At 42.0% G+C, this 23835-nt stretch overlaps 2 protein-coding genes and 1 pseudogene across 2 annotated transcripts; all 3 read right to left on the bottom strand.

Moving 5' to 3' along the window:
- Nucleotides 1-275: 275 nt before the first annotated feature.
- LOC144291116 (olfactory receptor 7C1-like) lies at nt 276-1226 on the bottom strand. The gene has a single exon (XM_077860848.1). The coding sequence runs from the start codon at nt 1224-1226 to the stop codon at nt 276-278; it is 951 nt and encodes a 316-aa protein (XP_077716974.1).
- Nucleotides 1227-12743: 11517 nt separating this feature from the next.
- On the bottom strand, nt 12744-15508 carry LOC144291115 (olfactory receptor-like protein OLF4; annotated as a pseudogene).
- Nucleotides 15509-17827: 2319 nt separating this feature from the next.
- Nucleotides 17828-18760, bottom strand: LOC144289333 (olfactory receptor-like protein OLF4). Its single transcript, XM_077857485.1, has one exon. The coding sequence runs from the start codon at nt 18758-18760 to the stop codon at nt 17828-17830; it is 933 nt and encodes a 310-aa protein (XP_077713611.1).
- Between the last annotated feature and the right edge of the window lie 5075 nt (nt 18761-23835).

Below are 23835 nucleotides of genomic sequence, written 5' to 3'. Positions count from 1 at the left end.
GATAGATATTAACTACATGATGTTTGACTTATTTTTTAAAAGAAATCCAAATTATCTGAAGATTACTGAGAAAATACTTAGTATATTCACACTAAATGAAGATGACTGGTTATAAAGTGAAAAGGGGAACCTAAGATATAACCTGAACAAAAATAGAGAAGACAGGAAGACCCAAGGAGAGAACTGCTTTAAAATGTGTACACCTGGGGAAAAAAATAAAAATATTGAATGGAGGAAGCCAGGATCTCTGGGCCTTCATATTGTATGCCGGTGACTCAGGAGAGTCCTGTAATGGTCCTGATGCTGAGAGGCACCAACCTACCCAGGGCCCCCTTCATGTCCCCATTCCTCAAGCTGTAGATGAAGGGGTTCAGCATAGGGGTGACAATGGCGTACATCACTGAGGCCACCAGACTTGTCCTGGAGGATGTAGTTGCTGCAGAACTGAGGTAGTCCCCTAGGCTTGTGCCATAGAACAAGCAGACCACTGAGAGGTGAGACCCACATGTGGAAAAGGCTTTGTACTTATCTGCAGTTGAGGAAATTCTCAAGATGGAGGAGAAAATCTGAGAATAAGAAAAAAGGATCCCAGAGAGAGGAAAAACACCTAGGACAATAGTCACAAAATACACCACTATGTTATTGATAAGGGTGTCAGAACAGGCAAGCTTCAAGACTTCAGGAAGATCACAAAAAAAGTGTGATATTTCCATGTTTGTGCAGAAGGGTAGCCTCAAAAGGGTCAAGGTCTCGAAAAGGGAGCCCATTACACTGATGCACCAGGACCCCAGGGCCAGCAACCCACAGAGCTGCGGGTTCATGATGAGTGAGTAGTGCAAGGGGTGACAGATGGCCACAAAGCGGTCATAGGCCATCACGGTCAGGAGTAAATTGTCCAGGCATCCAAACACAAAGAAAAAAAATATCTGGCTGAGACATCCTTCATATGTTATGGTTTTGCTCTGAGTCTGGATGTTCACCAGCATCTTGGGGACTGTGGTGGAGGTGAAACAGATGTCAGCAAAGGACAAGTTGGCAAGGAAGAAATACATGGGTGTGTGGAGACGGGAGTCTGAGCAGATGGCCAGGATGATGAGCAGATTCCCAGTGAACGAGACCAAGTATATGGACAGGAACAACCCAAAGAGCATGAACTGAATCTCTGACTTCTCTGAAAATCCCAGGAGGAGAAATTCTGAAGCATGTGTTTGATTTCCTGATTTCATGTGGATGAAATAACTAACAGGAAAGAGAAAAATCAACATTCAATTACCTTCACCTTGACAGCACAAAAATGTGATTGTCTTTAATTTCAGGCAAATGGATAATAAAGTACTACCCTGTTATAATTGCCTTGTTTTGGGGAATTTGAAATGCTTCCATCATTCCTTCTGGTGCCACTGCTTTCTGGAATGTAATCGCAGTTCCACAGCAGTCATTCCCCCCTATAGCCTAGGTACTCAGAGTGTGGTCTGTATACCAGCAGGAGCAGCATTGCCCAGGGCTTCTTTGAATGCAGAGTCCCAGGCTGCATTCGGACTTGCTGAATCAGAATCCACATTGTGAGAAGGTCATGGTTTTTTTCCCCCTGCTCATTCATGACTCAATAGTGTTGTTCTAGAAAATCTGTAGCTTCTAGTCCTTTAACTCTTATCTCCTCACCTTTATTTTCTTCTACACCTTCCTTCAAACCTCCTTACTTGATATGTAGGCAAAAAGAGAGCCCAATAATTACAGGTTTTCTTTTCTCTGCCATCTCTGTGGAGTAAAATATTGTCATACACTGGCCTTGACTATTCCAAACACTGGGTATGAATCCTATATTTAGTTTTCTAATGGAAATACCTACAACTTTCACAATGATTTGTCTAGTTTCTATGATTCAGATTATATTATTTTGCATGTTTGTTTGTAACACTGTTTTTGTCATGGGAAAATCTGCCATTATGCCTTCTTTCTTTTATTTTTGAGTAGAATTTCTTTAAATACTATTTTTAAAAAGTTTTTATTTATTCATGAGAGACACAGAGAGAGAGAGAGAGAGGCAGAGACACAGGCAGAGGGAGAAGCAGGCTCCATGCAGGAAGCATGAATGTGGGACTTGATCTCGGGTCTCCAGGATCAAACCCTGGGCTGAAGGTAGCACTAAACTGCTAAGCCACCTGGGCTGCCCTAAATACTATTTTTAAAAATGAAGAAGCACCACGCATTAGGCCATTGTTATACTTGGGCATGTTTTGTTTTTAAAGGTAGGACTGAAAGTTTTGATATACATATACATATATACATTATATACATGTTTTAAAAAGATAGACAATCACAAGATAGTGTCAAGGAAAATGATAGCGTAGGGAATTCCAAAGGCCCAATATTTCACAAAAGAATTGAAATTACTGGGGACAACTAACAGTATCTAGGAATGTAAAAAATAGTTTCTGATTTTGAAAAAGGAAGTGAACCTTTGCTTCCTTGTTAAATTCCCTTACTACATGTGGTACATGTCTGTACCACAGACACAGGGGTTCTTTTGTAAGGAGAGCAATTCCTTTTTCAGCTTAAGGCTCCACTCTGAAAGATGCCCAAGGAAACAATCCCAGAGTCCCTAATTAGGATTTCCCTACACTCAAAGGGAATGAGATACACATGGGTTCAAGGCCCATAAGAATTCTAGTACTTTCATTCAGAGATATGGTGATGCCCCTGAATGCACTCAGCCTCACCTAAGATAATTCCAAGACCATCCCCATGGCTCTCATATAGATAGTGAGGGAGGACCAAAAAAATGAAAATAATTCCAAGGATGAAAGACAGGAAAATGATACCCATCCTGGGTCTGATAACAATTTTTTTTAATTTATTTTTTATTGGTGTTCAATTTACTAACATACAGAATAACCCCCAGTGCCCGTCACCCATTCACTCAGGTTACACCCAACAGGGCACAGAAATCTTTCTTGTGAAAATCATGTAAGATCAGTACATAGAAATTACAACAGGTCCAGGAAATATTAATTTGAGTATCAAAGTAGTATCAGATGGTGACTTGTTATTTGGAGCCACCAAAATTAATATTAGTACAGCTAACCAAGACTGTGCAATTAGTTTTCACTACTCAAGAATCTGAATAGTCTTGTAGCTGAGATGGATTAGGTACCTTTAAATTTGATCAAGTTTTACTGCTGATTTTTTTCAATACACTTTATTTTTTTGTATATTTTTTGATTGGAGTTCGATTTGTCAACATATAGTATAATACCCAGGGCTCATCCCATCAAGTTCTCCCCTCAGTGCCCATCACCCAGTCACTTTAATACTTGAGCCATGATAATAGTGCTCCTGCTTCACCTCTTCCCTTCTGTGGCTCTTACTCTATGTGTGATGCCTCTAGCTTGCATTAAGAAACATTTCAAGAACTTTAAATTGCATCTTGGATTCTGTGAAGAAAATTGGCTGCACAAATTGCTCCTTCCATCACACAATGAGAATTGAGGAGGTCACTGTCTTTATTTCCTTAGTGTCAGAAAGTGTCATGCTTCTCTCAAGTGATTATTTGTTGTCACATTATGGATACTGTGACCCTTCCAATTGATCACTGGGCTAGAGATTGCTGACATAACAAATCCATTCTCTTCTTCCATGTTATTGGAATCTGATTAAATTTGGAGGTGATCATATGCCAGCTAAGATACTATATTTCCCAACTTCTTTTTCAATCACAGACAGTGGGTAGAGAGTATGAGAATTGCTGAATGGGAATACTAGAATGCCCTTTAGAAGACTTTCCATTTTATATCTCCTTCTTGCCTAGAATTCATACATGACACTGGAACTCCCATAGATGACATATCTTGGAAAACCACATAGTGTGGGTGTGGAAGCAGAGATGGAATAGACCCTTGTCCATCATATTAGCATAGAGACATCATGCCCCTTCTTCAATGAGGGAGACAAATTAACCCCTAAAGGAATAGGGACACTATTCCTTCTTAATTTTTCTATGTATTTATGTAGCCATATTTCATCCTAACAGCACAAACACAGTCCTCTACCTTCACTGGAATTCTCAGTCATATCAAGGGCCCAATTTTGGCAACAATGTAACATTTCATGGTAGATATTTGGTTTGCTCATGTAATTATTCACCTAGTTTTATGTCTCCTTTCTCTTGGCCACACTATTTCTCTTATCATATATGTTTAAGGTGTTTTGGTTTGTTCTAAGTTTTGTGTAGGTTCCTTAAAATTCTTTTGGAAAATGTCATGTGAATGAGTGAATGAGTAGATAAATGATGTTTTTCAGATGCCACCATGGCATGGACTCTCAATCCATCACATTTGCCCTCCCATAAGCATTCTCTGAGACCTCTTTATATTTACTCTTGTGCTGATGGGAACAATATCCACAGAATAAAAGAAACATTTCCAAGTCCATCAGGCACTAGATAGAAAGGGGCGATTGCAACTCACATCTGCCTGACTGCAAGTCAAGGCTATTCTCACTCTGCAGGGCTGTCTTAGGCAGTCAATGCTTCACAAATAAGAGGAAAGGCTAATGTTGGAATAAAGCAGAACCCGAGAGGAGAGCAGACATAAGGGAAGGTTGGTTCCTGCAGGAGGAGAGGGGCCCTGCAATGATGCTCTGAGAAGAGAAACAAGAAGGGCTGAGAAGGAATGGGGAGCAAGAATCCTCTGCAAACTGGTATTCTCACTTTGGAAAACAGTGTGAAGGTTCCTCAAGAAGTTAAAAATAGAGATACTCTATGATCCAGCAATTATACTACTGGGTGTTTTAATTTTTTTTATTATTATTTATCTAAGATAGTCATACAGAGAGAGAGAGAGAGGGAGGCAGAGACACAGGCAGAGGGAGAAGCAGGCTCCACGCACCAGGAGCCCGATGTGGGATTCGATCCCGGGTCTCCAGGATCGCGCCCTGGGCCAAAGGCAGGCGCCAAACCGCTGCGCCACCCAGGGATCCCCTACTACTGGGTGTTTACCCCAAAGATATTGATGTAGTGAAATGTCAGGACACCTGTACCCCAATGTTCATAGCAGCAATGTCCACAGTGGCTGAACTGTGGAAGAGCCATAATGTGCATTGAAAGATGAATGGGTAAAGAAGATGTGGTCTACATACACATTGGAATATTACTGAGCCATCAGAAAAGACGAATACCCACCATTTGCTTCAACGTGGGTGGAACTGGAGGGTATTATGCTGAGTGAAGTAAGTCAATCTGAGAAGGACAATCATCATATGGTTTCACTCATATGAAGAATATAAGAGGGATCCCTGGGTGGCGCAGCAGTTTGGCGCCTGCCTTTGGCCCAGGGTGCGATCCTGGAGACCCGGGATTGAATCCCACGTCGGGCTCCCGGTGCATGGAGCCTGCTTCTCCCTCTGCCTGTGTCTCTGCCTGTCTCTCTCTCTCTCTCTGATGTGACTATCATAAATAAATAAAAATTAAAAAAAAAGAATATAAGAAATAGTGAAAAGGATTATAAGGGAAAAGAGGGGGACTGAGTGGGAAAAATTAGAGAGGGAGACAAACCATGATAGACTCCTAACTCTGGGAAACAAACAAAGGGTTGCAGAAGGGGAGGTGGGTGGTGGTATGGGGTAACTGGGTGGCAGGCACTAAGGAGGGTACTTGATGGGATGAACACTAGGTGTTATACTATATGTTGGAAAATTGAATTTCAATTAAAACATGTAAAAAAAAAAGAATCCTCTGCAGGCATGAAGTGGGCAATTTTGGAATCAGTCCCATCACACTATCTCATCAATCTGACTGTTTCCCCAGAAGACATGGTTAATAAAACTTTCCTTCTCTCCACACAATTTTCCCAGAGTACTTACTGGACTGTTCTGGCTTCTTCTGATGCCTCATCCAATGGATGTGGCTCTACTGGTCCTTCCTGCCAAGGACAGTTGATGTAGAAAGGACAAGAAATGGGGTCAGGTGCTGGTTCTTTGGAGTGGTTGGACATCTCAGAGAGGCACCAAGAGGAGGATGCTCTTGGCCTGCAGTTGATGAACAGCAGGTGAGCCCTGAGAAGGTGGATTCAGAGACTGAATTCTCAGAGCACCTTATTAAGTAAATTACTTTCATATTGCTCAGTTCTCTAAACAATCCAGCTCCACTGAAACCAAGGGCCTAAAAACAAAGGAAAATTTTCTGCCATTTCAGTTCCCATGTGTCCACCTTGGGATCCAGGTGCATATTCCCTTTCTACCAATGGGTCCATCCCCCTGGAGTGGACATCTCTCCAATGTACATAACCTCTCATGTAGGCACATCAAAGCCCACACTGAGCCTCTGAGCTGTTGTGAGTGACAGTCTCCAGTGTCTGACTCAAAGATATAGCTATGTCACCTGACCACTTTTTGTTTTATTGTTTGTTTACTTTGATGTGTAAAAGCCTCTAAGTTTGATATTGTCCCAATAGTAGTTCTGCTTTTGATTCTCTAACCTTAGGAGGCTTATCTAGAAAAATGTGCTATGACTCACGTCAGAGAAATTACTGCATGTGCTCTCAATAGGATTTTTATGGTTTTAGGCTATTTAGGTTTTTTAATCCTTTTTCAGTTATTTTTGTATATGCTATTAGAATGTGGTCCAGTTTCATTATTTTACATGTAGCTCTAGTTTTCCAGCACCATTTACTGAAAAGATTGTCTTTTCCCCATATTCTTGCCTCTTTTGTCATAGATTAATTGACCATATAATCATGGTTTTATTTCTGGGGTCTGCAGCCAAGAATACTTTATCCAGCAAGGCTCTCATTCAAAATAGAAGGAGAGATGAAGAGCTTCCAGGATAGGCAGAAACTGAAAGACTATGTGACCACCAAACCAGCTCTGCAAGAAATATTAAGGGGGACTCTGTGAAAGACGATGTCCAAAGAAACAATCTACAAAAACAGGGACTGAATAGGTATCATGATGACATTAAATTCACATTTTTCTTTTTTTTAAAGCATTACAGTTAATAAAACTGTAACTTCTTTAATTAATGCTGAGATTTTCCTGACATAGTTTTACTTTCACAATTTGTTAGTAAAGATTTTAAAAATAAAACATAGGATGCCCTTTTTTCAAGTGGAATGCAGCCAAGTGGGCAGAGTGCCAACTAAGTGATATTACTGGGCTATAGGAAAGTTAGGTGAGCTTGGTGTGGCCTCATGATATCACAGACATCCTGGCTACTCCCAAGTATTTGCTTGTTTGCAAGGAAATTTTGGAATTCAAACAAGGTATAGATTGAGTAGATCATATTATGTGGTTTATTTAGGCTAAGGGTTAAATTACAGTCTATTCTAGATATTTCCAGTTCATGCTCTTTCAAGTTAGCTGATGACATACCTAGCTTTGACCCTTAGAGTCTCATCTCTTCTGGAAGCTCTGTTATGCCTTGGGACAGCTAAGTCCTTTTTACCTGAGCCTCGTCTAGTACCTCAGCAAGTGTGAAGGATGTTGAGAAATGCTGCAGCTGCATGTTAGGGACATAGGAGCTCATTACAGTAGTCCTCCACTTTTGTGTAAATTTGGGGATTTCCCTTAAAGAAAACATAAGCTAACTGTACTCTCTTGATTCTGTTTTAGTAAGGATCCCCTAGACTCCATAATAGACATTTCTGGAACAATCCTTTCAGTTCTTTTTTTCTTTTCTTTATTTTTTTATTTTATTTATTATTTTTTTATTGGTGTTCAATTTACCAACATACAGAATAACCCCCAGTGCCCGTCACCCAATCACTCCCACCCCCCGCCCTCCTCCCCTTCTACCACCCCTAGTTCGTTTCCCAGAGTTAGCAGTCTTTACGCTATGTCTCCCTTTCTGATATTTCCCACACATTTCTTCTCCCTTCCCTTCTATTCCACAATAGCCAAACTGTGGAAGGAGCCTCGGTGTCCATTGAAAGATGAATGGATAAAGAAGATGTGGTTTATGTATACAATGGAATATTACTCAGCTGTTAGAAATGACAAATACCCACCATTTGCTTCAACGTGGATGGAACTGGAGGGTATTATGCTGAGTGAAAGAAGTCAATCGGAAAAGGACAACCATTATATGGTCTCATTCATTTGGGGAATATAAATAATAGTGAAAGGGAATAGAAGGGAAGGGAGAAGATGGGTAGGAAATATCAGAAAGTGAGACAAAACATGAAGACTCCTAACTCTGGGAAACGAACTAGGGGTGGTGGAAGGGGAGGAGGGCGGGGGGTGGGGGTGAATGGGAGACGGGCACTGAGGGGGGCACTTGACGGGATGAGCACTGGGTGTTATTCTGTATGTTGGCAAATTTAACACCAATAAAAAATAAATGTTTGCTGTGGGCTTTTCATAGATGGCTTTTAAGATGTCGAGGAATGTTCCCTCTATCCCTACACTCTGAAGAGTTTTGATCAGGAATGGATGCTGTATTTTGTCAAAGACATGAACAGAAATCTCACAGAGGAAGACATAGACATGGCCAACATGCATATGAGAAAATGCTCTGCATCACTTGCCATCAGGGAAATACAAATCAAAACCACAATGAGATACCACCTCACACCAGTGAGAATGGGGAAAATTAACAAGGCAGGAAACAACAAATGTTGGAGAGGATGCGGAGAAAAGGGAACCCTCATACACTGTTGGTGGGAATGTGAACTGGTGCAGCCACTCTGGAAAACTGTGTGGAGGTTCCTCAAACAGTTAAAAATATACCTGCCCTACGACCCAGCAATTGCACTGTTGGGGATTTACCCCAAAGATACAAATGCAATGAAACGCCGGGACACCTGCACCCCGATGTTTATAGCAGCAATGGCCACGATAGCCAAACTGTGGAAGGAGCCTCGGTGTCCATCGAAAGATGAATGGATAAAGAAGATGTGGTTTATGTATACAATGGAATATTACTCAGCTATTAGAAATGACAAATACCCACCATTTGCTTCAATGTGGATGGAACTGGAGGGTATTATGCTGAGTGAAGTAAGTCAGTCGGAGAAGGACAAACATTATATGTTCTCATTCATTTGGGGAATATAAATAATAGTGAAAGGGAATATAGGGGAATGGAGAAGAAATGTGTGGGAAATATCAGAAAGGGAGACAGAACGTAAAGACTGCTAACTCTGGGAAACTAACTAGGGGTGGTAGAAGGGGAGGAGGGCGGGGGGTGGGAGTGAATGGGTGACGGGCACTGGGGGTTATTCTGTATGTTAGTAAATTGAACACCAATAAAAAATAAATTAAAAATAAATAAAAAAATAAAAAATAAAAAATAAATGTATTATTAAAAATAAATAAATAAATAAATAAATAAATAAATAAATAAATAAATAAGAAACTGAAAAAATATGTGACCTCCAAACCAGCTCTGCAAGTAATATTAAGGGCGACTCTGTAAAAGAAGGACAAAGTTCAAGGAAACAATCCAAAAAAAAAAAAGAGGGACTGAATAGGTATCATGATGACACTAAATTCATATCTTTCAATAGTAACTCTGGATGTGAATGGGCTTAACAATCCCATAAAAAGGCACAGGGTTTCAGACTGGATAAAAAAGCAAGACCCATCTATTTGCTGTGTACTAGAGACTCATTTTAGACGTAAGGACACCTACAGCCTGAAAATAAAAAGTTGGAGAGCCATTTACCACTCAAAAGGTCCTCAAAAGAAAGAAGGGGTAGCCATCCTCATATCAGATAAATTAAAGTTTTCCCAGACTGTAGTAAAAGATGAAGAGGGACACTATATCATACTTAAAGGATCTATTCAACAAGAGGACCTAACAATCATGAATATTTATGCCCATAATGTGGGAGCTGCCAAGTATATCACTCAATTAATAACCAAAGTAAAGACATACTTAGATAATAATACACTTATACTGGGATCTGGAACACAGCTTCCTGTAATTGACAAATCTAAGCACAACATCTCCAAAGAAACAAGAGCTGAAAATGATACACTGGACCAGATGGATTTCACAGATATTTACAGAACTTTACATCCAAACTCAACTGAATACACATTCTTCTCAAATTCACATGGAACTTTCTCCAGAATGGACCACATACTGGGTCACAAATCAGGTCTGGACTGATACCAAAAGATTGGGATCCTCCCCTGCATATTCTCAGACCATAATGCTTTGAAATTAGAACTAAATCACAAGAAGAAGTATGGAAGGATTTCAAACACGTGGAGGTTAAGGACCATCCTGCTTAAAGATGTAAGGGTCAACCAGGAAATTAGGGAACAATTAAAAAGATTCATGGACACGAATGAGAATGAAGATACAACTGTTCAAAATCTTTGGGATTTTTCTTTCTGAGGCTGTCATTTAATTCCCTTAATCTATCCTCATGGTCTTTTGTTTGTCTCTTTTTTCCTCAGTTTCCCTCTTTGCCATTAACTTGTCTTCTATGTCACTCACTCTTTCTTCTACCTTGTTAACCCTAGTCGTTAGGACCTCTAGTTTGGATTGCATCTTATTTAATTGATTTTTAATTTCTTCCTGATTGGATCTAAATTCTGCAGTCATGAAGTCTCCTGAGTCCTTTATGCTTTTTTTCTAGAACCACCAGTAGCTTTATAATTGTGCTTCTGAATTGGCTTTCTGAGATTGAATTGTAATCCAAATTCTGTAACTCTGTGGGAGAGAGGACTGTTTCTGATTCTTTCTTTTGAGGTGAGGTTTTCCTTCTAGTCATTTTGCTCAGTGCAGAGTGGCCAAAAACAAATTGTATTGGGAAAAGGAGAAAAAGAGAGAAGAGAAAGAAGAAAAGAAAAAGAAAAAGAAAAAAGAAAAAAAGAAGGAAAAAAAGAGAAGAAAAGAAAAAGGGGGTAAACAAACAGAAATAAAAAAAAAACAAGGGGGAGTAACCTCTGATTCTGTATACTGTAAGTCCCTCGACTTCCCCTGGAACTTTCCAGTGCTGCTTGGTCAATAATTTGTTTTTCCCCTGTCCGTCTAGCTGGTCTTCTGGGGGAGCGGCCTGCTGTGCTGATTTTCAGGAGTTAGCTCTTGGGGGAGCTGCTTAGCCCCCAGGCTGGTGCAGGGCTCAGTGAAAGATGTTTAAGCTGTTTATCCGGTGAGGCCACTGTGAGGCTCAGTGGGGGTTGTTTATCCTGTGAGGCCCCAGGAGGAACATCAACAGTAGCAGCTGGATTCAGCTCCTGCAGCAACTACGGAGCTCTCAGTCTGCAGGGGCCTGGATGCTCCGGGGGCGGGGCCACTGATGTGCTCAGCTCGTTGCCGCCCGCCCGGAGGCTGGAGTGTCCTTGCTGTCCTGTGCCCTCCTGTCTTCTGCCTGTCCCGGGGGGAGGCCGGATCCTGGGCTGTGTCCCCGGTGCCCTGTGCTCCCGGCCTGTGCTGTTGGATTTGTGCTCCCGGCCGCGCAGCCCCCTCCGCGCGGAGCCACCACCCGAGTCCCTCCGAGCTGCTCCCGGGTCCAGCCTAGCGCACGCTGCAGCCCTTTAGGAAGCTCAGCCTGGGGGTGTGGTGCGCTCTCCCCGGGGCGCAGGAGTCTGTTAGTGTCCCAGGGAGCCTGAGGGCATCCCAGCCCCTCCTGGGGTCCTGCTCTAACTCCCTGAGAGCGTCTTTCTGCCCAGGAAGATTGGTGAAGCTCCTGCTTCTCCAGGATGGGGCTTTCCTGTCCTGGGGGCACTCGCCCCGGCCTTCATGCAGCTCCTCCCCCTTGGATGCTTTTTGTTTCTTTCTTACCCCACCCCGTCTTCCTACCTTGATAGAAGCATGAATTCTTCTCACTGTAGCATTCCAGCTGTTCTCTCTTTAAATCTCAAGCGGAATTTGTAGGTTTTCAGGATGATTTGAAGATTATCTAGGTAATTTGGTGGGGACAGGTGACTTGGGGACCCTACTCTTCCGCCTTCTTGCCCTGCCTCCCTCCCATTGACATTTTTCACAGAGCTGTAACAAATGATTCTAAAATTTGCATGGAACCAGAAAATCCCCCAAATAGGCAAAGGACTGTTGAAAAAGAAAACCAAATCTGGTGGCATCAAAATTTAGGACTTCATGCTCTATTAAAAAGCTGTAATCATTAAGACAGTAGAATACTCGCACAAAAATGGAGCCGTAGATCAAAGGAACAGAATAGGGAGCCCAGAAATGGACCCTCAACTCTACAGTCAATCAATCTTCAACAAAGCAGGAAAGACTATCCGATGGAAAAAAGACAATCTCTTCAACAAATGGTGTTGGAAAAATTGCAGCCACATGGAAGAATGAAACTGGGTCATTTTCTTACAGCATCCACAAAGATAAACTCAAAACAAATAAAAGACCTAAATGTGCAGCAGGAATTCATTAAATTCCTAGAGGAGGGATCCCTGGGTGGCGCAGCGGTTTAGCGCCTGCCTTTGGCCCAGGGCGCGATCCTGGAGACCCGGGATCGAATCCCACGTCGGGCTCCCGGTGCATGGAGCCTGCTTCTCCCTCTGCCTGTGTCTCTGCCTCTCTCTCTCTCTCTGTGACTATCATAAATAAATAAAAATTAAAAAAAATTAAAAAAAAATAAATTCCTAGAGGAGAACTCGAGCAGAAACCTCTTTGACCTCTGCTGCTGAAACTTTTTGCTAGACATGTCTCCAAATGCAAAAAAAAAATGAAGTATCAGGACTTTCATCAAGATAAAATCTTTTGCACAGTGAAGGAAACACTGGACAAAGCCAAAAGACAACCTACAGAATGGGATATTTTTGCAAATGTTTTATCAGAGACACTTAACTATAAGAAACAAACTCAGGCTGAAGATGAAGGGGTTCAGCATGGGGTTGACCACCACATACATCACTGAGGCTACTGCACTTGAGTGGGAGCTCTGGGGAGCAGCAGAACTAAGGTACACTCCTAGGTCCATAGAATAAAATAAGGAGACAACAAAGAGGTGAGAAGCACAGGTGGAAAATGCTTTATACTTGCCCTGAGCTGATGAGATTCCACATATGGAGATTATCTTAGAATAAAAGTAAATTATCCCAGTGAGGGGACCAACCCCAGAAATGTAGCTACAAAATACGTTACCATTTTACTAAGAAAGATGTCAGAAAAGGCAAGTTGGGTCATCTGACTGAGTTCACAGAAAAAGGGAGGGATTTCCACCTCTCTATAGAAGGACAGTTGCAACACCATTGAGGTTTATAACAAGAAATACAAGACACCTATGACCCAGGGCGCAAGAACCAGCCACACACAGAACCAGGGGTTCATGATGACCATGTAGTGCAGGGGTAACAGATGGCCACATGTCAGTCATAAGTCATCACGGCCAGAAGATCCATGTCCAACACTGTAAAGATTACTATAAAGTACATCTGTGTGATGCAGGCTACATAGGTGATTACCTTGCTCTGAGTCTTGATATTCTGCAGCATCTTCAGGACAGTGGTGGAGGTGAAACAGATGTTGACAAAGGAGAGGTTGGTGAGGAAGAAGTACACGGGGGTGAGGAGGCTGGGATCTGTGCTGATGACCAGGATGATGAGCAGGTTTCCAAGCACAGTGATCAGGTACATGGAGAGGAGCATCCCAAATAGGAGGGGCTGTAATTCTGGTTCCTCTGATAATCCCAGAAGAAGAAACTGAAATTTTTGTTCCCTTGCTAGGTTCCATGTGGTGGAAGTGACTTCTGGGAAGAAGGAAGTAACGTGACTGATTTCCACTCAAACTAATGTAGTTTTGGAATGTTGGTGAGATTCAGAGCCAAAGACCAAAACAGAATCTTTGAGATGTCTTTGCTGCAAAAAAGGTGATTTTATTAAAGCTCAAAACAGGACCTGTGGGCAGAAAGAGCTGCTACACTGGGGTTGTGAGGAGTGATTATGTACTTTTTAGTCAGTGAGGGTTATGGATAGCCTAAGTCTCTAAGGAATTTAGAAGCAAGGTTTTCAGAATGCTAAGGGGCTAACTGCTTTTAAGATAAAACTCTTTTTGACTCCTAACTCTGGGAAACGAACTAGGGGTGGTGGAAGGGGAGGAGGGCGGGGGATCAGGGTGAATGGGTGACGGGCACTGACGGGGGCACTTGACGGGATGAGCACTGGGTGTTATTCTGTATGTTGGCAAATTGAACACCAATAAAAAATTTATTATTAAAAAAAAAGATAAAGCTCTTTTTAGTCATAAACTTTAATACTTCACAGCAGCCATGATTTCCTTCCATGAAAATGGTCATGCTCTGCATGTTTCAAGTATATATCAATGGGCTGCAAGCCTTACAAAATTTAATTTAAGCTGAATTTCTTTTGCCTTTGTTTCCCACATCAAGACTTGCATTAATCACAGATTTGAAAATCAACTTTTTATATTTTGTAGCCCATGAATTAATTTTAATATGTTGTGCATGGATATGGCCCCCTTTAAAGAACCCACTGCATCATATCTAATCATTTTTTTACCAACTAGCTTCTTTCCTAAGAAATCATATATTCTTCATGATTCATATATTCTTCATCACCTGGGCAGCCCCGGTGGCCCAGCGGTTTAGCACCACCTTCAACCCAGGATGTGATCCTAGAGACCCAAGATCGACTCCCACGTCAAGCTCCCTGCATGAAGCCTGCTTCTCCCTCTGCCTGTGTCTCTGCCTCTCTCTCTGTGTCTCTCATGAATAAATAAATAAAATCTTTTAAAAAAAACAAATCATATATTGTATAGTTTTACAAATTCTTCAAATATCTCAGGAATATAAATTGACTGCTGATCAAGTTTAAGGAATTATGTAAGACATGGTTGTTTTAATGTTTATATTTCATTAGAGACTCAAAGCAAGCTTAACTTGACAATAGCCAAGTTCTAAAGTCCTGTGAACCTCACATTCAGCCTACAGAAAGTCCTTAGAAACTTGTTATCTCTACCACCCTCCATCCACAAGCTGAAAAGTGTATAACCAGTCTTCCTCACAGTCCCCATGCAGCTCTCTCTGTCCATGAGTCCTGACCCTTGCTATAGTAAAAGCACATTTTTCCATCATAAAATGACTCAAGAATTCTGTCCTGACCTTTGCATGTAGCAGTGCACATCATAAATGATATTCCATTTGACAAGGATAGCCTGTTATATATCAAGAATTGACACAGTAATCCAAGTGATCAGACTTGAGGCAATTAAAATATGTGCTACTTTTTATTTGTAGCATATGTTCTGACAAATGAGGAGAGCACTCATGAGCATTCTGTCATTCAAGCTTATTTCCAATGATTTTATGAACAAGTAACTACATGTGGGCTCTCTTCCAGGTCCCTGGAAGAATTTGAAAGACATGCATGTTTGTGCAGAACTGGTAACCCTGACCCACATAAATGGTAAGACATCAAGCTCTCCTGTGAAGCATCCTCAGGTCATGCAGGGGGAAGGGATTTCTGAGCAGGAAGGAGATAGGAAATGGATGATATTAATACTGTTCATCTGCCCTCCCTTAGCATTTGTGACAAATATTGGGAAAAGGGAGTCATTTTGTGTACCAACAGAAAGAGTCATGATAGCAGGTAACATTGGAAATTTTCAAGTAGAAACAGGAAGATAATTCAGTGATAAAACATACAAAACACTAACCAACCCTTCACCTCAAAGAATAAACCCTCTCATTGTGGACATTGATGTCCTCATGCTTCAGTAAATAGATGTACAGCATGAACAGTGATAGAAAGAGAGAAAGAGAAAGAAAGAAAGAAAGAAAGAAAGAAAGAAAGAAAGAAAGAAAGAAAGAAAGAAGAAAGAAAGAAAGAAGAAAAAGAAAGAAAGAAAGAAGAAAGGAGGTTCCTCAATCAGTTAAAAATATACCTGCCCTACGACCCAGCAATTGCACTGTTGGGGATTTACCCCAAAGATACAAATGCAATGAAACGCCGGGACACCTGCACCCCGATGTTTATAGCAGCAATGGCCACGATAGCCAAACTGTGGAAGGAGCCTCGGTGTCCATCGAAAGATGAGTGGATAAAGAAGATGTGGTTTATGTATACAATGGAATATTACTCAGCTATTAGAAATGACAAATACCCACCATTTGCTTCAACGTGGATGGAACTGGAGGGTATTATGCTGAGTGAAGTAAGCCAGTCAGAGAAGGACAAACATTATATGTTCTCATTCATTTGGGGAATATAAATAATAGTGAAAGGGAATATAAGGGAAGGGAGAAGAAATGTGTGGGAAATATCAGAAAGGGAGACAGAACGTAAAGACTGCTAACTCTGGGAAACGAACTAGGGGTGGTGGAAGGGGAGGAGGGCGGGGGGTGGGAGTGAATGGGTGACGGGCACTGGGGGTTATTCTGTATGTTAGTAAATTGAACACCAATAAAAAATAAATTTAAAAAAAAGAAGAAAGAAAGAAAGAAAGAAGAAAGAAAGAAAGAAAGAAAGAAAGAAAGAAAGAAAGAAAGAAAGAAAGGAGAAAAGAGAAAAAAGAAAGAAAGATTTTGTGTAGTAACAAAATAAGTATTTAGAAATTTTGCTTCATCATATTTATGTTCATCTTGATGCTAAGAACATACCCAGTCCATCTATTTATTCAGATTTGTCTTTCCATGTAGATTCCCTTGAGAGATATATACTTGCTAATCAGTGTTTGCAGGGACTATGATAGGCTTTCTGGACATCTAGGTGAATCACAGAATAAAAGCAAGAGACCAATTTAGAAACACAAGAGCGTATTTGTAGAGTAAGTGCCTGACATTAATCTTTTTTATTGTAATATAAGTGCCTGACTTTAAGTTTTTTATTTCTGAGGCATCCATTTCAAAGACAGTTATGTTGAAAAAACACCTCATCAGATGAGACACAATTACCAGATAAGCACTCAATTTGCCCCAGCCATGAAATACCTCTTCAGAAAGCCCTGAGTAACCTTGAGACTGACACATGAGTGACTCTGCTTTTCCTTTCAGCACCTGAATTCTACTCATACAATATTCTACAAAAGGGGGAACCCACAGCCCACTCTGGCCATGGACCTCAATAAAGGCAGATCCTCAGCTACACTCTCTCTCCTTCTGATTGACGTATTCCCATCTCTGAGACCTCCTTGAATGACCATTGGGCATCCCATATGCCCTCAAGGCCTCGTGAGGAATAAACATGGTTTGTTAGAGCTCTCTGATGGGTGTTGCTACGGCATGTCTTGCAATCACAATAAGAATGAAAGGCACACAGCAGAGGCTCTGGTCAGAGAAGAATCTGTGGGAATGTCCACAAGCACATGGGCACAGGGGAGTGCCCGGCTTCCCTAGCCTATGCATCCCTGTCAGGAGCGTAAGACGTAAACAGAACAGTGTTAGAATTCACATTATCAGTAAGAAGAGTGAAGGTAGTGACAGAAAAGATTTTCAGGGTGTAAATTGGGGTTTTGTATTCTCCTGTACAATAAAGTTACTTGAAGGGCTTAATGGACAAGTGGAGTTTCTTCCATATGAAGAACGCAACCCATGACTATTCTTTCGGGAAATCTAAGGAAAATTTATTTGACATGATACAAGTCATTTGAAATGAAATTATTTTTAAGAAATCCAACATGTCCCATGTAAGATACAGAAATTTCTAGGCATTCGTGATCCAAGGTTGGGGAAAACATTGGATCCTTTGAAAATGGACAAAGGAGAAACTGTATAACAGAAGGAGCTGAAGCTTAAAAAAGGGGTACTTAAATATATGAAGACAGTTTAATTCAAAGAAATGGAAATTCCAGGAAATAAATAGAAGGTATAGATTTTTACTTCCTCAGTCTGATCAAAGACTGGCTCTGCAACTATGAGTCCTGCAATCACAGGCACTTGTACAGCCCCGTGACAATTGGCCCTTACATCACTGGAACCCCAATGATTCTTCTCAGAGCCATTTTTATGTCTCTGTTCCTCAGACTATAGATGAAGGGGTTCAGCATGGGTGTGACCACCGTGTACATCACCGAGGCCACTGCACTTGCGTGGGAGCTCTGGGTAGCAGCAGAGCTAAGGTACACACCAAGCATCGTACAATAAAATAAACAGACAACCGAGAGGTGAGATGCACAGGTGGAAAATGCTTTATACTTGCCCTGAGCTGATGATATTCCACGTATGGAGGATACGATCTTAGAATAAGAGTAAAGGATCCCAGCAAAAGGACCCCCACCCAGCAGGAGAGCTGCAAAATACATCACCAAGTTATTAAGAAAGGTGTCAGAACAGGCAAGTTGGACCATTTCATTGAGTTCACAGAAAAAGTGAGGGATATTCAAGTGTGTACAGAAGGAAAGCCGCAACATCATTAAACTCTGTAGCAAGGAATTCAGGATACATATTATCCAGGATACCAGAACCAGCAGTCCACAGAGCAGGGGGTTCATGATGACCATGTAGTGCAGGGGGTGGCAGATGGCCACATACCGGTCATAAGCCATCACACTCAGAAGAAAGACATCCAACACAGCAAAGAGTATGAGGAAATAAATCTGTGTAATGCAACCTGCATAGCTTATGACTTTGCTCTGAGTCTGGATGTTCCACAGCATCTTGGGGATGGTGGTGGAGGTGAAACAAATGTCTACAAAGGACAGGTTGGCAAGGAAGAAGTACATGGGCGTGTGCAGATTGGGGTCTGTGCTGATGGACAGGATGATGAGCAGATTTCCAAACACAGTGATCAGGTACATGGAGAGGAAAAGTCCAAATATGAGGGGCTGTAGTTCTGGTTTCTCTGAAAATCCCAGAAGATAAAATTCAGAAATTTGTGTATCATTTCCTGATTCCATGTGGTGGAGTTGACTTCTGGAAAAATAGGGAAATAACATAACTGATATTCATACAAATTTGCATTACTCAAAGACTTGAAATGCTCTATTTTATATTTTGCAGCCCAGAGATACCTCTTTTTTTTTTATCCCATATAAATTTTATTTCCACTAGTGCTGGGTAGTGTAGCTTCAACAAAAGGATGACAATATGCAATAAACCATGGTAGAAAAGTGGTTTTTGTGTGCTGGAATCTTATGTTTTACTGAACTTTCTCCCCTGTGATAACCAATAACTTAATTTATTTTATTTTATATTTTTTTATTGACGTTTGATTTGCCAACATATAGTATAACTAGAGAGTATTTTGCTGAGTGAAGTAAGTCAATCCAAGAAGGACAATCATTATATTGTTTCACTCATATGGGCAATATAAGAAATAGTGAAAGGGATTATAGGGGAAAGGAGGGAAAATGAGTGGGAAAAATTAGAGAGGGTGACAAAACATGAGAAACTCCAGAGATATTTCTTATTTTGTTTTTTGTTTTTGTTTTGTTCTGTTTTTGATTCCCCAGCATGGAGTCCAACATGGTGCTTGAAGCAATGCAATGACCCTAGATCAAGACCTAATCTGAGAGTGCCTGGGTGGCTCAGTCGGGTAGGTGTCTGCTTTTGGTTCAGGTCATGATCCTGGGGTGGTGGGATTGAGTCACACATTGGGCTCCTTGCTTCTCCCTCCCTCCCCTCCGCCTCACTCCTTCTCTCTCTCTCTCTCTCTCTCTCTCTCTCTCTCTCTCCCTCAAACAAATAAATAAAATCTCTTAAAAAACTGAGCTGAAATCAAGAGTCAGCTGCTCAATGGACCTAGCCAAACAGATGCCCCCAGGAATACTTCTTAATAAGTTTTTGTGGTATGGTCACCTTTAGGGGATCTCCTCTGCCACATCTGACATGTTTTTTAAATTAGATTCCTTCATAAGAAATCATATATTTATAATTTTACTGAGAAATACTTCAAATATTTCAGGAATATAAATCTCTGACCAAGTTTCAGGCACTAACTAAGCAATGAGCATAAAGTGCTAAAGAACAGAAGTCCCTACAGTGATGGAGAAAGAATGGATAAGCAAGTAACAAAATTATAGAACTTTTCAGATGGTAAGAAGTACTAGGAAGAAAAGGAGAACAGGGATAAAGCAGAGTGTGAATAGGACATTCTATTTTCATGGTTGTGTAGCAGTGTGTACCTGCAGAGAATGGCCAGTGCAAAGGCCCCAAGGAAGGTAGTTGTCTCCAATGTTCAAGTCAAAGAAGCATAGCCAGTGCTGCAAGGGGAATGATCAGGAGGGAGATGGAAGAAAGACATGGTCAGACATGCTGAAGAGGGAAGTGGCCTCTCTGCTACCTCTGAAACCTCATGGCACAGAGACTTCCTTGTCCTCTTCCATTGTGTTTATCTTGCTGCAAAGGCATCCCAGGAATTGAACCAGATCCCCTTCTTAGTGGCCTCCCTAGATTGAGTTCTGGCCCCTGGATTGTGTCAGCTTGGGATTTATGAGTCCTGGCACCCTACTATGGGGACTGTTCACACTCTACAAGTCACACAACCACAGGACAGCATGGCCTCCTGGGTTGTGTTATTCCCCTGCCTTTCTCAACTTTGTCAGCCTGATGATGCCAGGATGAACCCAACCCAAATAGGTCAGGTCAGTGATCTTTCCCCTGCAAAATGCAGAAGTGGCTCCCAGAAATGCCAATTCTTACATCTTCCATGGACAAATAGAACTGGGTCACCATATTCAGATGGCCATCTTCTGCTGTATATTTCACAAACATTTTTTAAAAATCTAAGAAGAGGAAAGAAAAAGAGTGAGAGAGGGGGACGTGAAATAAAAAATAATAATAAGCTCAGGTGCCCCTGAGAGACTCTGAGGAAGGATATTCTCCCTTATTTCTGGCAGCATTCCACCTTGATTATATCCCCTGATGCCCAGCAAAAATAATAGGAGAAAAAATTAAACACATCCAAAAAACAAAAGTAGTGATACCTTTATAATGTCAAAAACTTTTATATGGTAGACCCAGGAGAAAAATTGAGCAAGGTAAAACCAGTACTTCACAAAAGCAAGTATACATAATACAACAAAAGGTGGGCATTTGAAATATCAAGCATAGAAGACTTATTTTTCATGTGCCTCCTGCATAATTGGCTGATTTATTTCTATGTGGTCTGATGGGGGTGAAGTTAGCCCCTTTCTCCCTTCCCTTAAGTGGCAGCCATTCATTGATATTCCTGGGATTTGGGTGTTGATCCCTCTTTTGACAAAGACATTGGGCATACTCTAATCCTCATTCTTGATTTCATCCAATGTGCAAAGGTACATGCAGACCATGCTCTATAAATCTTGCTGATTTATGACAGTCTATCTTTTTATACCAAACAATTTTGCTTCATATGACTATGCTTGAGAGCGTTACGTCACCTGTACATTTATACTGTTGTACTCTGTCCTCAATGCTATACTGCAACATGCAAAAAAAAGAAGGGACTTCGCCTTCTTTGTTCATTTTTCATTTTGTCACAAAATCAACAAATATATGTGTTTAACATAAAAATATCTAAGAAGATGAAAAGTGGGATCCCTGGGTGGCGTAGCAGTTTAGCGCCTTCCTTCAGCCCAGGGCGTGATCCTGGAGTCCCGGGATCAAGTCCCACATCAGGCTCCCAGCATGGAGCCTGCTTCTCCCTCTGCCTGTGTCTCTGCCTCTCTCTCTCTCTCTCTCTCTCTCTCTCTCGGTGTCTTTCATGAATAAGTAAATAAAAATCTTTAAAAAAGATGAAAAGTTATGGAATAAAAAAAAATGAGAGGATAATGAAACCAGGTTAAAATGGGTAAGTTTCCAACCAACTGTCCTAGGCAAAATTATATGAAAGATTAAAACTAAATGAAATCATATATGAAATAGCAATTATTAATATCAACATGGATCAATAATAAACTTGTCAAAGGCCTACACAAAAGAGTGTAATATATAATGTCCCTAGAATGCTCAGTTTTTATTTGTTAAGAGTCAAGAATTATAATACCCACCATTTGCTTCAACATGGATGGAACTAGAGGGTATTATGATGAGTGAAATAAGTCAATTGGAGAAGGACAAACATTATATGGTCTCATTCATTTGGGGAATATAAATAATAGTGAAAGGGGGAGGAGCAAGATGGCGGAAGAGTAGGGTCCCCAAATCACCTGTCTCCACCAAATTACCTAGAAAACCTTCAAATTATCCTGAAAATCTATCAATTCGGCCTGAGATTTAAAGAGAGACCAGCTGGAATGCTACAGTGAGAAGAGTTCGCGCATCTATCAAGGTAGGAAGATGGGGAAAAATAAATAAAACAAAGGCCTCCAAGGGGGAGGGGCCCCGCGAGGAGCCAGGCTGAGGCCAGGGCGAGTGTCCCCAGGACAGGAGAGCCCCGTCCAGGAGGAGCAGGAGCTGCACCAACCTTCCCGGGCGGAGAGGGGCTCGCGGGGAGTTGGAGCAGGACCCAGGAGGGCGGGGATGCCCTCGGGCTCCCTGGAACACTAACAGACACCTGCGCGCCAAGGAGAGTGCGCCGAGCTCCGTAAGGGCTGCAGCGCGCACGGCGGGACCCGGAGCAGCTCGGAGGGGCTCGGGGGCGGCTCCGCGGAGGGGGCTGCGGGGCGGGAGCAGCTCGGAGGGGCTCGGGCGGAGGAAGAGGCTCCGTGCAGAGGGGGCTGCGCGGTTCCAGGAGCAGCTCGGGGAGGCTCGGGCGGCGGCTCCGCGGAGGGGGTTGCGCGGCCCGGGAGCGCGAATCCACCAGCGCAGGCTCCGGAGCACAGGGCGCCGGGACACAGCCCAGGATCCCGCCTCCCCCCAGGACAGGCAGAGGCCGGGAGGGCCCAGGACAGCAAGGACGCTCCTGCCCCAGCTGAGCAGATCAGCGGCCCCGCCCCGGAGCCTCCAGGCCCTGCAGACCGAGTTCCTGCAGGGGCTGAATCCAGGTTTCCAGAGCTGGCCCCGCCACTGGGGCTGTTCCGCCTGCGGCCTCACAGGGTAAATAACCCCCACTGAGCCCTGCACCAGGCAGGGGCACAGCAGCTCCCCCAAGTGCTAACACCTGAAAATCAGCACAACAGGCCCCTCCCCCAGAACACCAGCTAGACTGACAACTTCCAGGAGAAGCCAAGGGACTTAAAGTACACAGAATCAGAAGATACTCCCCCATGGTTCTTTTTTTTTTTTTTTGTGCTTTTTGATTTGTTTCCTTCCCCCACCCCCTTTTTTTCCTCCTTTCTTTTTCTTTCTCTTTTTCCTCTTTTTCTTTTTTTTCGTTTTTTTTCTTCCCTTTTTTTTCTCTTTCTCTTTTCTTTCCTTCTTTCTCTCCTCTCTTTTTCTCTTTTTCCCAATACAACTTGCTTTTGGCCACTCTGCACTGAGCAAAATGACTAGAAGGAAAACCTCACCTCAAAAGAAAGAATCAGAAACAGTCCTCTCTCCCACAGAGTTACAAAATCTGGATTACAATTCAATGTCAGAAAGCCAATTCAGAAGCACTATTATACACCTACTGGTGGCTCTAGAAAAAAGTATAAAGGACTCAAGAGACTTCATGACTGCAGAATTTAGAGCTAATCAGGCAGAAATTAAAAATCAATTGATGAACTCATTCAACTCATGCAATCCAAACTAGAAGTCCTAACGACGAGGGTTAACGAGGTGGAAGAACGAGTGAGTGACCTAGAAGACAAGTTGATAGCAAAGAGGGAAACTCAGGAAAAAAGAGACAAACAATTAAAAGACCATGAAGATAGATTAAGGGAAATAAACGACAGCCTGAGGAAGAAAAACCTACGTTTAATTGGGGTTCCCGAGGGCGCCGAAAGGGACAGAGGGCCAGAATATGTATTTGAACAAATTCTAGCTGAAAACTTTCCTAATCTGGGAAGGGAAACAGGCATTCAGATCCAAGAAATAGAGAGATCCCCACCTAAAATCAATAAAAACCGTTCAACACCTCGACATTTAATAGTGAAGCTTGCAAATTCCAAAGATAAAGAGAAGATCCTTA

Source organism: Canis aureus, chromosome 19 (assembly GCF_053574225.1).
Source record: "Canis aureus isolate CA01 chromosome 19, VMU_Caureus_v.1.0, whole genome shotgun sequence".
Classification (NCBI taxonomy): Eukaryota; Metazoa; Chordata; class Mammalia; order Carnivora; family Canidae; genus Canis; species Canis aureus.
The sequence above is the reverse complement of the archived record's forward strand: the minus strand, read 5'-3'. Positions and strand labels throughout refer to the sequence as shown.

Excerpts from the sequence above, each read along its gene's own strand:
- LOC144291116 (XM_077860848.1), bottom strand. The coding sequence starts at position 1,226 with ATGAAATCAGGAAATCAAACACATGCTTCAGAATTTCTCCTCCTGGGA.
- LOC144289333 (XM_077857485.1), bottom strand. The coding sequence starts at position 18,760 with ATGGAATCAGGAAATGATACACAAATTTCTGAATTTTATCTTCTGGGA.